The 12,991-nt window shown below is 40.0% G+C and overlaps 1 protein-coding gene across 1 annotated transcript in view; it reads right to left on the bottom strand.

The window, feature by feature from the left end:
* Window positions 1–12,991, bottom strand: part of mllt10 (MLLT10 histone lysine methyltransferase DOT1L cofactor) — a 49,873-nt gene that overhangs the window by 13,579 nt on the left and 23,303 nt on the right. Inside the window, 11 exon segments of the mRNA XM_030123050.1 lie at window positions 1,201–1,361; window positions 6,601–6,663; window positions 6,666–6,720; window positions 6,723–7,042; window positions 7,045–7,085; window positions 8,027–8,060; window positions 8,063–8,134; window positions 8,137–8,241; window positions 9,024–9,143; window positions 9,146–9,359; window positions 9,579–9,670. Coding sequence (XP_029978910.1) covers window positions 1,201–1,361; window positions 6,601–6,663; window positions 6,666–6,720; window positions 6,723–7,042; window positions 7,045–7,085; window positions 8,027–8,060; window positions 8,063–8,134; window positions 8,137–8,241; window positions 9,024–9,143; window positions 9,146–9,359; window positions 9,579–9,670 — 1,277 coding nt within the window.

Raw genomic sequence — 12,991 nt, 5'->3', positions numbered from 1 at the left:
ACTCCTGTCCTCCAACCATCCCTCCATCCCTACTGTGGTGCTTGTCAGATGTCATTACATCACAGGACAACGGACGGAGAAAAGAGAATGGATGGAGACGGAAGAGAGGAGTGAGGTCGAGGGTGAGAGAAAGTGTATGTGTGGGGGAGAGGTGGTAATGGACAATGGAGGAAAAAGGAGATGAGTGAATGAAGACAGAACAGGGTTTTTGAGAGGGTGAGTGAGTCAGTGACTAAACGTACACAACACTTTTGGGTTTTTTTTAGGAGACACAAACACTATGATACTAGATGAAGACTAGATAAATCAACGTCCTCAGCTGTGAGGCTTGGTATCCTAGTGGTGACAAAACCTCAGGTATTAAAATTAGTTGATACCAGCAAAACAGTTTAGCTTGTGCTTTAAAGGTATTAAAGTCTTGTATCCTTTCCTTCTCATGTGTGATTTAATGCCATACTTTATTCTAAAAAAAGGGACATAATTCAGTTAAATGTGAATAAAATCTACACAAAAAAGGATAATGTTAACAATTTTCTAAATTATTACCTTCATAAATGCCAACTCATAAAATAATGTCAAGATTGGAGGGATTTCTATATATGACCATATATTGAGAGTATTTCTCCAGCTTTCCCTTGAAAACAGTTTTTCTTAAATAAGGGACGAAATGGAAATAATCTTTATGTCACAGTGCATCAGATTACTGATCACATCTAAAAACGTTTTTTCAAACATTTGCAGGAATGAAACACCTTGATGCGCCACTAATACAGAACAGCCATAACTGTTATTAAATTAGACTGCAGAATGATAAATACCTCAATGAAATGTTGTGCTCTAAATGAACCACAGAGCCCCTCTACAGGTGCACCATGTCAGTCAGCTACAGAAGCAGTTGCTGAGAAAACGCATTTCACTCAAGGTCAAGACCCACACATTTCACACATAATTAACATGCAGTGGATTAATAATAGTGTTCAGAGATTTGGTAGGGAAGATGTTTAATTAGCGTACTCTAGTTTATTTGTTCCCACACTTTATCTGCCTTTCACCTAAAAGATGCAAGAGATGTGGGTGAATTCACATATAGACAGAATTGCATGTGTGTGTTTTTGTGAGATGGGAAGAGTGAGTGTGTGTGTGTGTGTGTGTTATAAGTGTGTGTTTAATGTAGGCTCAAGTTTGTGTTTTTGGACTCACGTGTGTCGAGGCTGTGCTGGTTAGCGGAGCCGTGGCAGTGAATGGAGAGGGCGGGGCTAAGGAAGGTGTGGGCTGTTGTTGCTGTGACAACTCTGAGCCGGCTCCACCGACGGCAACAGCTCCTGCCCCTGACGATGACCCGTCCGCACCAGAGAAAACACCTGAACAGAATCACAGTTACAGTCGAAATCCATTTCATCATCAGGGCTGAGCCAAAATACTCTTTATTTTTTCTTGAACTCAATTCAAAATAGTTATATATATATATATATAAAAAAAAAAAAACTACACCATGCAGTATCAGTAAACAGCTATAATAATAAAAAGCAGCTCTTGTGGGGGTGTTCACATAAATAATTTCTAAAAAAAAAAAAAAAAAAAAATTAAATGATGGAACACTGATGGGCAATAACTGGAGAAACATTTACTGAATATATCACAAGAAACAAACAAGCTGCAACAAAAGGTCTAATTTATAACTTTCTCACAATTTTCAAACACCATAAACTATATTCATCTAATTATCTTTGCTGTGGTGCTCAGATCTATTGTCCATTACAAAAATTTTAAAGGTATAGATATTTATTCTTCATGATCTACCTGAGTCAGTGTAAATAATAGAATTCTAATTATTTTAAAAGTACAGAAACAGATGCACAAAACACCTTTGGGACCACGAATCAAAGAAATGCAATATAATATAGATTTTCATTTACTTTAACAAACTGGAGGCATAAACTTGGGAAGACAAAACTATCACACCCCCTGACTTCATGTTTGCTCATGGTTCTTTGTAATGAAAATAAATAAATATTATATATATATATATATATATATATATATATAGTTCTGCTTGCCAAAAATCATGAATATTACACATTGTTAATTTTTCACACACATATGCACACTCGACACTCTTATCTTTTCTCTCTCTCAACCCCCCACCCCCCACCCCCCCTCCACACACCCCGGTGCTCGCCCACTAACCAGGGATAAGCCCTGCCCCTGCCCCCCTTTGACCCCAGCCGTGGAGGGGGGAGAGAGGGCCCCTCAGTCCCACAAAAGCCTGAATGGCTCAGGGCAGCACACATCACTGGGGAACAAGAGATCTTTGTTCCAGGAGGGGAGGGGTCGGAGGGAGAGAGAGGGCGAGCAGGAGAGAACGAGAGAGAGAGAGAGAGAGAGAGAGAGGAGAGAGAGAGAGAGAGAGAGAGAGAGAGAGAGAGAGAGAGAGAGAGAGAGGACCGAGCAGGAGAGAACGAGAGAGAGAGAGAGATACAAATGCTACATGGGCCTACATACTATTTATAACGCTTTGTAATATGCACCAGAAAAACTGATACCCAAAGCAGGGCTGCCGTGGCTCAGGGGGCATGTGCTCCTGCAAGAGTTTCAGCAGCTGGATTAGAGGCCAAAAAAACAGTTAGCGCAGTTTAGCTCACACAACTGATGAAATGGGTCACATGAAAAGGGGTGGCACAATAAAAGTCCTAATAACACAGCAAAATGTGAAATATTAAAGAAATAATATGGATTTTAATTTAACAAATCTTAAATGAAATGCCAGTGGTACAGTATGCTGAACAGAAAATACATTTTAAATTTAAACTATAAAAGGTGTGGCTGATTTTAAACACTCAGTTTAGACTTATATTTAGGCTGGTTTTCTGGAATAAAATGGCTAATCTAAACCATAAAATATTATTTGTATGCATGTATTTTTAAGCATTGTGAAAATTAAAAAGGTACAGATAAATTTTGAGAGGTGCAATTTTTTCACAATTGCTACAACTCAAGCAGAGAGAATCGTCAAATTAAATTAATATGTGCCTTTTCTAATTGAAAACTAAAACAACAAACAAAGACAGAGCAGAACCAGTTTCCCTACATGCATCTGTAAAACACACATGCCTACGCTTGTAAAACTTAGAAACTATGTGTATGATCAATAAGTGTATAAGCCCCTCAAGCACAACTTCCTCCATCGGTCGTCTATTTTTTTTTTTTTCTCCTTGTCCCAGTCAGTACGTCTGTAAGCTTCAAAAATATCCACCTTGATTAGTTCAAGATGGTCTTATCTTGAATCGGAAAACTATGATGTCAATTTAAAGGGGGTTAAGTGGACGGTAACAGACTCTGTTATTAAACAGCTGAATCAGTGTTTGGACCTGGAACTTGCTCCAAATTCTGTTTTAAAGGAAATTTCCATGTTAGTAGCAGGTCAATGCTGAATACCAGGACCTTATAGGTTGTTGTTGAAATAGTGTCGACAGTCATTTAATCATGGCTTAAAAAAGGAATGTGGAGACAAACACTGAAGACTGTGTGGACACATTTGTTATTCCAGGAAATTTCTACCAGCAAACATAAATGTATTTAAACATCACGGCAATGTGTAGAGGGAACAGCGCTACAAACACACACCATCAATCTCTGTGTGTGTGTGTGTGTGTGTGTGTAAACACGTCTGAATTATTGCGAAATGTCATAAAATAAAATAAAATAAAATAAAATAAATACAATTCCGAACAGGATGAACCAAAACACACCAAATGCAGGTAAGGCGTCAATTAGGAGGGATCTATTTATTTTAATTAAATATGTTTTATTTCATCAAACATTTTAAAATTGTAAAGAATTTTATAATAAAACACACACACACATAAAAGACAGGTTTTCTTAATTTTAGATATTGTGTGTTCTTTTTGCCAGTGAGTGTGTGTTGTTTTTCCTCAACTTCATTCTTTAATAGTGAGCTTGGAATTGTTTCATCGACTACAAAACACACAAAACACATAGCTCATATCAATTTAATTTTGTATGACGCAAATTTGTGAATTGTAAATGTAAAAAACTATGACATTTCAAAAACCGAAAAAAATCTCATTTAAAAATTCTTAAAAGTGAATAATTATAGAGTGAGAATTGACATGACAAAATACACATTTCTCTATATTCACATCTAATTTACAAGCAGGTTTTTATTCATAAACTATTTATTCAATGAATTTATTAGGACCTTTTGGAGACTTTACCCATGCTGACTTCTTATTTTAACAATGAGCTTCATTTGGTTTTTAAATGATATGCTGCTGAATTAATATTTCCCTGGTTTTCACAACTTCTGCTCTTCGTGTGTGTTTGGTGAAACGAGAAGGCACAGCAGATAATTACGGAGGAAAGGGTGGAGGAAAAAAATCAAATAACATAAAATCATAATTAGACAAAAATTAAATATTTTATGTGCATGTTCTTTCTCATTCTAATTCACACTAATGCACACCTCTTGGAGGCTGAATAAATTCACGTCCACCCAATGTCTCTTCCTCCCCCACACACACACAAACCCACTGTGATCTACTAGCTGGTTCATCCCATCAGTGACCCCCCTGCTGTCAAACATTAACCTAGCCAAAATCTAACCTCCTGCCTTTCCCCACCCACCAACACACATCTATCAGGCTAACTATCCATCAGCACAGTGGAGTCAGCAGACAGGACTGAATAAGGGGGTGTGGTGGGGGGTAAACGCCAAGATCCTCCCCATTACTGCCCTGCATTAACCCTCAACCAATATTTACAGTAGGAACATGAACACATGATTCTCTCTCTCATGCACACACACACACACACACACACACACACACACACACTAAATGCACAGCCATACATAGCAGCCACTGTTTTTCCTATCTTCTTTTACCAGATGTGGTCAGAAATGCCAGCATCACTTTAAGAAAAGGCACAAAAACCAAAAACTGAGATGGCTCGGGAATTGCAAACAAAATTATTCTCAACCACCACTGCTGCAAAAGATTAAATTCAGAAAAGAACTAAAGCCTGTCCTCAAGTCAGTGAGCAACTCATGGTCAAAGCAGCTGAAATAAAGACGATCTGCTAAATACACCTCAGAAAAAAAAACACTTTCACATGTGCCACTGGGAACCAACAATTCTTTTAGGCTATGCTATGATATAATCATTATAATTTAGACACCATCAAATTAAAACAAACAACTGCTGTAAGCCTTTTATAAGATGGGGATATTTTCTGTTCCTACAAATTAACCCAATTAAAATTAGTCAATGAAAGCATTTATCAAAAGGCCCACCATGCAGACAAAGTCTGTATTTTGATTAAGTATATTATTCTGTTACAGCATATCAACAGAGTCAACAAAGTTAAAATCTACGAAACAAAAACTAAATGAAGAAATGTTTTAATCTGTGTCAAGGTTTTGCACCCCTACTAAGCAAACACATCAGTTTTTATACTTCAAGAATTACACAGCTAAAAACACAAAAACAGCTTAATTAGGCCTACTACCTGGTGCTGACATATTGGTCACTAACAATTATATATTTTAATTACAATTAACAAGAAGTTAAATCAGTCATTCATCAAATACATTAAAAATCTTATAGAACGAAACAAGATCTAAAAATAGCCAAAGCATCAGACAAAGAGACACGAGGTAGTCATATACAAAGCTTCATGTAAAATATTTAAAAATGAGAAAATCCAACTCAGCTTTCTGATCAATTGATCACAATTATCAAGAATTAATATCTACCAAATATAACATATCTACTGTTTTCATTTGTGTCTGATTGTATTACAATTCAACAGATATGTGCGCAGTTGGTATCGAACAAGCACATGCAGACCTTCAACTGCAAAATGCATCAACCAGGTTTGGATTTGAGAAATGAGCAGAATGCAGGTAAGAGAGAGCTGTTGAGAGGCGAGAGGGAGAAACAAAAGGGTAATTCTGGAAGAAAGGGGAGATGTGGGATGTGTGGTTGTACCAAGCCATTTCCATCAGCAGAGGGGAACTCCAAAGCATAAAGACAGTTGCCAAGCAACTGAACACCATGAAAAAAAAAAAAAAAAAAAAAAACACATACAGACCACTTCCACGTGTGTGAGTGACTATCACATAGACCTGCACTCTGACACGTGCGCTCACACATACACACACTCATGCACGCACGCCGGCAGCCAGTTAAAAAGGTGTGTCAAATCCTGCCATTTGTGATAGGCAATGTTAATACCTCACTGCAGAAAGGCAGTCCATATCCATTTATGTTTAATTCATCACCAGTTAGTGGCAACACAAGTCCAGGGATGGACTTGAGTCAGACAAAAAAAAAAAGCTTCAATAATGCCGCTTAATGTCATTTCCCCTTTCCTAAAATCCCTTTTGATTAAATACTGGTGAGAAAAAGAGGGCAGAATTTGCCTGGATTGCATGAGTGGCTGATATATCTGGAATCCTACCTCACTGATGGGATGTGAACTTCTTGTATAATTTATTGTTTTATTTGGGGTGCTTGCTACACTGTGTCATCACCACTGTGTTTTCTGTGCAGCAAGTTGCCTGCATCTACAATATCTCACCTGGAATGGTGGTTGTAGAGCTGCTCCCACTCTGGAGACTTCCATTCCTGAGGAGTGACGGGACTTCTGAATCCCACCGCTGACACCCATGACCCCCAGCCCATCTCTCCTCCTCCCCCCACTCCCACTCCCACTCCTAATCCGCTGCTGGACGCTAAGCCTGGCCGGCCTGAGAGCGACGAGGACGAAGAAGACGAAGGGGAGGCGGTGGAGGAGGAGGTGTTGGCTGTGGACGAAGTGGGCAGAGTCAGGGAGGGAGCCGGTTCGGAAGGCTTCACATCTGTGGTGAAGCATGGTCCAAATCTGTTTCGCCAGTTGCCTTTCTTTTTCTTCTTCACCCCATCCTCCCCTCCTCCCGCTGCTGTTCCTCCGATCCCTGGTCCTGAGCTGGAGGGTTGGGGCCGTTTGTAGCCAGTGGAGCCACCCAGGCTTGCTGTCTGCTGGCTGTGTGACTGTGGGAATTCTCATACAGCTTCCCGCCACTGAAATAATCAAAAGCAGAACTGAATAGTATAATGCATGCAGTTTTGTTGGTGTTTGTTGCAAGAGAGACAAAGAAAACTATCAAGTAGCAAAGAACATCCTCTGTCATATGGGTTTTGAATAAATTAGACCAAACAACTGATAAATATTGCAAAAGTGAGTCCTTGCAGACAGTGCTCTCAATTAATTGAAAAATGGTCTTCAAAAGTCATAAAATTCCAAATAAAGTTTCAAGAAGTTGAGTTATTTATTTATTTATTTATATTTATATTTATTTAAAGTAGTTGCAGACCAGCTAGATGTTTTGTTCACTATCATGGCAGGATAAGAAAAAACAACTATTATACGTATACCAGCCCAAACAAAATTACTTCAATCATTTCAAAATCAAATCAAATTCATTGATAAATGTATTTATTTATTCAAACATCATTTTCTTGAGGTCATTATGGTTGAATAATTGTTATTCTGTTTCATTGTTCATTGTGTATCATATGTGTTTTATATACTTTTGACTTTGTATAGCTGTTACCTCTCTCTTGCAAAAGAGATTTCTAATCTCAGTGGGACTTCCTGGTTAAAAAAAACATTAAATAAATAATAAATAACTAAATAAATAAATAATATGGATGGTTAGTTAGTTAGTTATGTCATGACACTTTACAATTAGAGCTGGTCTAAACCAGACTCTTAAGCCAATTTACAGCAACCCAACAGAATCCTCCAGAAGCAAAGACCTGGTGACAGTGGCGAGGAATAACTCCCTCATTTGGTCAATTACTGTTTCCGGTGATTTGCTCCTTCATTATCAATTAATTTCTTTATGAAAACTTTGCTCGCATTAATATTGCAGTATCACTTTAAACAATCGCTTGAAGTCGACTTTCAACAACTCCAGGAACTGAATGTGAGCGAAGCTAAAACTAATGAACATATGGCACCTGCAGAAGCTGTAGTAGCAGACATTAGTGAACCAAGAGTGTTGCTGTTCCCTCTGAGACTCCACCCTCTGAGCTTGGCTTCACGAGGCAGCTGCTGAAAGACGGGGGGAAGAGAAGTTTGTCCCCAGCCCGGGACGCAATGATGAATCAGTGAAACTTAGGAAGCAGAGGAGGGAAGAAGCAGAAGGTGCTTTGCTGGCGCTGGTCAGCAGGAGGCCTGAGAGAGAGGTGGACAGGTGAAAGATGGACAGAGTAAAAGTGAGAATGGCCGATGAGTAAAACAGAATGAAAGACAACACAAAAGACACATAGTGCAGCTGGAACGTATCCATACTCTACTGTCTATCATCATGGGAGCAGCACAAACACGATAACCAAAATAAGCATTTATCTGTCCTTTATCTGCTCTAGAGTCAGGCCTCCCTCATCATGCAGTCCTCCCATGCAACAGAGGAATCGCCTTGAAAAAGCACAAATGGCTGGACACACACACACACACACAAGCACACAATATCTCTGCTAGACCCACACAAATACACATGACAAGGTCTCCAAGGTTCTGATAGGACAAAACACAGGAGTTCACTGTAAGTACTGACTCCTTTCGGGTCCTGACCTCACCGCATGTTGTATCTTTCCATGTGTTTGTGTGTGCATATGTGTGTGTTGGTCTTTTCCCAGACAGCGCCCCAGATTACAGGAGCCAGAGGCCAGTCCAGACGAAACACTGTTATCACTGCCACACACTAACTCTAAGGCTTGGCTGAAATCCAGCAAATGACACAACGCACCACATATGAAACACACATGAGTCACACTCTTAAGTTTTAATAACACCACTATAATTTCATATGTTCTACACTTAATAGTTTTTTTATTTTGGTGGGTGGGCAGAGCAACACAAAATGATTTGTCATTGCTTTCCATTACTACAACAGCAGGGTTAAATCCCAGTTGCGGGAAATTAACATACAGGACCATTTATAGTCATTAATTCACCTTGGTGGAAAGGCCCGGTGGAAACAGCGGCAGATGTGGAGGAAGTTGCCATGGTGACCACGGCAGAGGGGAGAGGTTTCCCTGAGGATGTGAGAGACTTGCGGCCACCCCTCTGTCCACCGCGTGACTTCCGCCGCTGTTCTTCTTGTTTTTCGCCTCAGCCGCCACCTTTCCCACGTCTGCAGCCAAGCTATCCTTGGAACTGCCGACGGAGTGAGTGGAGGACACTTCCTGAAAGTTGGCGTTGGTAAAACGGGCGGTGCCGTCGTCCAATCGCTTTTGTGCGGAGGCGGGCAGAGAGGCAACTCCTGGTCCTGGGCCACTGCTGTTGTAAGTCTGGAGGAGGAAGATGAGAAGGAGGATGATACAAAAGTAACGGTTGAAAGGAAAATGGGAGGACAGGAAGAATGACAAGGGTCGGAATAGGGACTGAGATTATCAGAGCGATGCCAGTCGAGAAAGGAAGCACCAAAAATTCAAGGCCACACACTTCTTTTTCAATATTTAACAGACCTATCACAGACAAAGGAGTGACTACTGTGGTAGTGCCCTCACCTTGTCTGGAACCATGATGTTAGGAAGCACGAGGGAGGGCGACATGTCCATGGAGCTCTTCTTATGTTTCGGTTTGTGTCTATCCCGCTCCTGTGTTTCTGAGCAGGGAAAGTAAAAAGGGAAAAAAAGGAGAAACAGATGGGTGAAGCTGCTCAAGACATGAGTGTAGTGAGGAGAGAAACAAAGAAAAGCAGACCTCCTACAACCTTTATCTTCTAGCCATCTGTGTGTTAGGAAACATCTGAAAACCGGTAATGTAACCGCAGGAAAATAAGACATAGTGGATATACATTCAAGATAACAGCCAAAATAAGAGAGGCTAAGGTGTGTGTTATTAGGATACTGCATAAAAGAAAAGGAAGTGTGTGAGTATGTCTGTTTTAGTGAAAGAGAGAGAGCGAGAGAAAGAGGGAGCGTTGCATTTCAAAGGGACTGTCTGAGATGAAAGCTTGGAGATCCACTAACACAAAGACAGTGACGAAAGAGAGATAAAAACAGGGCAGGAGGCAACAGGAATTCGGCGTGCCGCAGTTTACAGTGGAGTGAGTCTAAGTGCCTTGCGTGAAGCACACAAGGTCTCCTCGTTTCATCCAATCATATCCTCTTTTCTTGGACCATCACAGCTCAATTTACACCCTCGCTAACACACACACCGCACGCTGCCACCCTCCTCTCGCACCCCTGAGGTGGCTACTGGGTGCCAGCGCATTTACACCTCACGCACACCACCCCCCCCGCTCCCTCACACCTCCTGCATGTGTATGTGTGTTGGAGGCGGGGGGGTGTAGGGTGTGTGGGGGGGGGCAGACAGGTGCATGTAGACTCACAGACACTTTTATATGGGACGCTCACACGCACGCTGTAACAGACAGGCGGTGAAAATATGCAGCGATCCTGAGAAACGACATGAGACTCAACATGCTTGTGATGCTCAGTGTCATGACAATTCTGAGACACCAGAACCTGCTCCTCCTCCCCCCTCGTCTCCCCTCGGGGTCTCATTGAGGAATGATTGCATGGAGGCCGGTGACAGTTTAGCCAGACTTCCTCTAAGAGTGGCAGTTAACAGACATCGCCAGTTTATTCTGGGGATGGAAGCTCCACTGTACCCTCTCTGCATGTTGACTTCCTCTCAACTGAACACTTGGAGCTCTGGAGGGGAACAAGTAAACTGCCCCTACAACTAAAATATTTGTCAGTGAATAATAACTGAAAAAAAAAAACCCAAAAAACACATGGATTAAAAATGTGTGTGGAAAAATGTCTGGTAAGCTAATAATGCTGACTGTCCACTTTGGCCATGACGTGCTGACACAATCAGCAGCCACTCCTGTCTTAGAAGTTACCGATAGCTGAAACCGTGTGAAGCTATGCTTTAATTTAGGTGAAAACACAACATGGTTTATATGCCTCTGTCAATTTGTAAAATTTTTTTATATGCATATGCTATATAATGATGATTCTTAAACATCCTATACCATTAACTTGGTTGGGAACACTAGAGAGACTTCTGATATATCAAGCAACTGCTGTTTTAAGTTTGTCATAAATCGTCTGGTATTACACTTTGACAAAACGCTACTTCCTGTTTGTGCTTTCAGTACTTTTTTTACTGATGTAGTACTGATATTAGAGCTGCACAATACAGGGTTATTCCAAAAGAATGAACCGATTTCAGACGCATTGCTTCAGTTCTCAAGCATCGTCATGGAATGAGTCAGTGACTATTTGAAAAGAGGAGTTTTCTAAGTTTTGAATGGCTGCCTCGATGACCTTAAACATCAAATAACAACAGTGATCGACTCAGTGGATCGTGATATGCTGATAAGCATCAGGGAGGAATTCTCTTATCGCATTGATGTTGTCCGTGCTGCAGGTGGTGGCCACATTGAACACTTATAAGACAGGAAATAAAAGTCGATTGTGAGTAGAATACTTGTGACTTGGCTGGAGTTTTCTATTGCTTTTCCTTATTAAAGTATTGCGTAATGAAATCGGTTCATTCTTTTTGTTCTTTCTTTTGGGGCAATATATTGTAAATTATTCAATTATGCCATTTTTGCTTTATAATTGATATTAAAATAACTAAATGGAAAATGGACATTAATGCTTCATCTGGAGACCTGTATTGCTCAACAGAAATTAAAATATGCAACCTATTTACCTGTTATAATACATTTTAAACCTAAGTATAATCATATATTTTAAAATAACTAATGCACATTAACACGACTGTACGAGCTGTTTTGTTTGTTAATACTGCATATATATGGGTTTTAGAATTAATAAAGAAAACCAGTTTTGAGTGCTTTATTTCCAGCTCATGTGGACAGGAGTGAGACAATTTTCTATTTGTTCTAACTGATTTTGTATGAATTATTTAACTTTCAATAAAACCAAAAATGTACATGTTTATTTTGTCTGTTCACGACCTGGCGATAAAATAATTAAGATTTGTATCGCCATGGTGCAGCAGCTGAAATAGTTTCAAAAGTGACTGCTGGTTAATTTTAATATGTATTTGCAGAGATATACTTATTATTTCCTACTAGATGCCCCATCTGACATGACAAAACAGAAACGTATGTAAATGAGAACAGCAGTATTAAAACACTACTGTTTGTTTTGCTTAATCATTACTGTTCATTAAATATTCAAACAAACTTGAGGTTACTGTTATTCTTTTGTCAAGGAGTAATTATATCTGCATTGTAACATTGACTGTTTACTAAAACGTGACTAAACAGTCTGACATTTCTCTGGTAAATAAGCCATTTCCAGAAATTCCACTGGAAAAGAGAAAGTGGAATCCTGACTATGCTATTTAACATACACATACATGGATTTACCTGTAAATATGACATTTACCACTGAAATATGAATGCCAAGGCTCCATAAAGACTTAAATTAAGACTCACCAAAGGCTATTTGCTAATAGCTGTGTTTGTGACGCTGCCCTACTGATGACCCTTTTTAGTGGATTTCAGGGATCCCATGACAAATGAGACAAACTACTGTCTGTACAATTATTCCACATTTGTGCTCAGCTAATCTTTAGAATCACTTTCATCCACGGAGCCCTGGAAACACGAGACCAATGAGAAGACCGCGGCATTCACAGATTTCACAAACTGAGACAGTTTCTTAAAAAGCATCTACTGTGACAAAAAAGTAGAGGTGATACTGGAGAGAGGTCAATTCTTGGGGATTCCATTGTTGTTTTCATTAACATTCCAGAGGAAGGTGTTGATGGACACAGGTCGAGCAGCGAGGGTCGGATAACACACATACACACACCGACCCGACGCACTGGCCGTGGGAAACAAAACACACACACAATGTAACCCTGACCACCCTTATCAATCAGGTCAATTGATTATACAGGGAGAGACAAAGCCTTTTAGCGTGTCCTC

The sequence above is a fragment of the Sphaeramia orbicularis genome, chromosome 20, assembly GCF_902148855.1.
Source record: "Sphaeramia orbicularis chromosome 20, fSphaOr1.1, whole genome shotgun sequence".
NCBI classification, from domain to species: Eukaryota; Metazoa; Chordata; class Actinopteri; order Kurtiformes; family Apogonidae; genus Sphaeramia; species Sphaeramia orbicularis.
The sequence above is the reverse complement of the archived record's forward strand: the minus strand, read 5'-3'. Positions and strand labels throughout refer to the sequence as shown.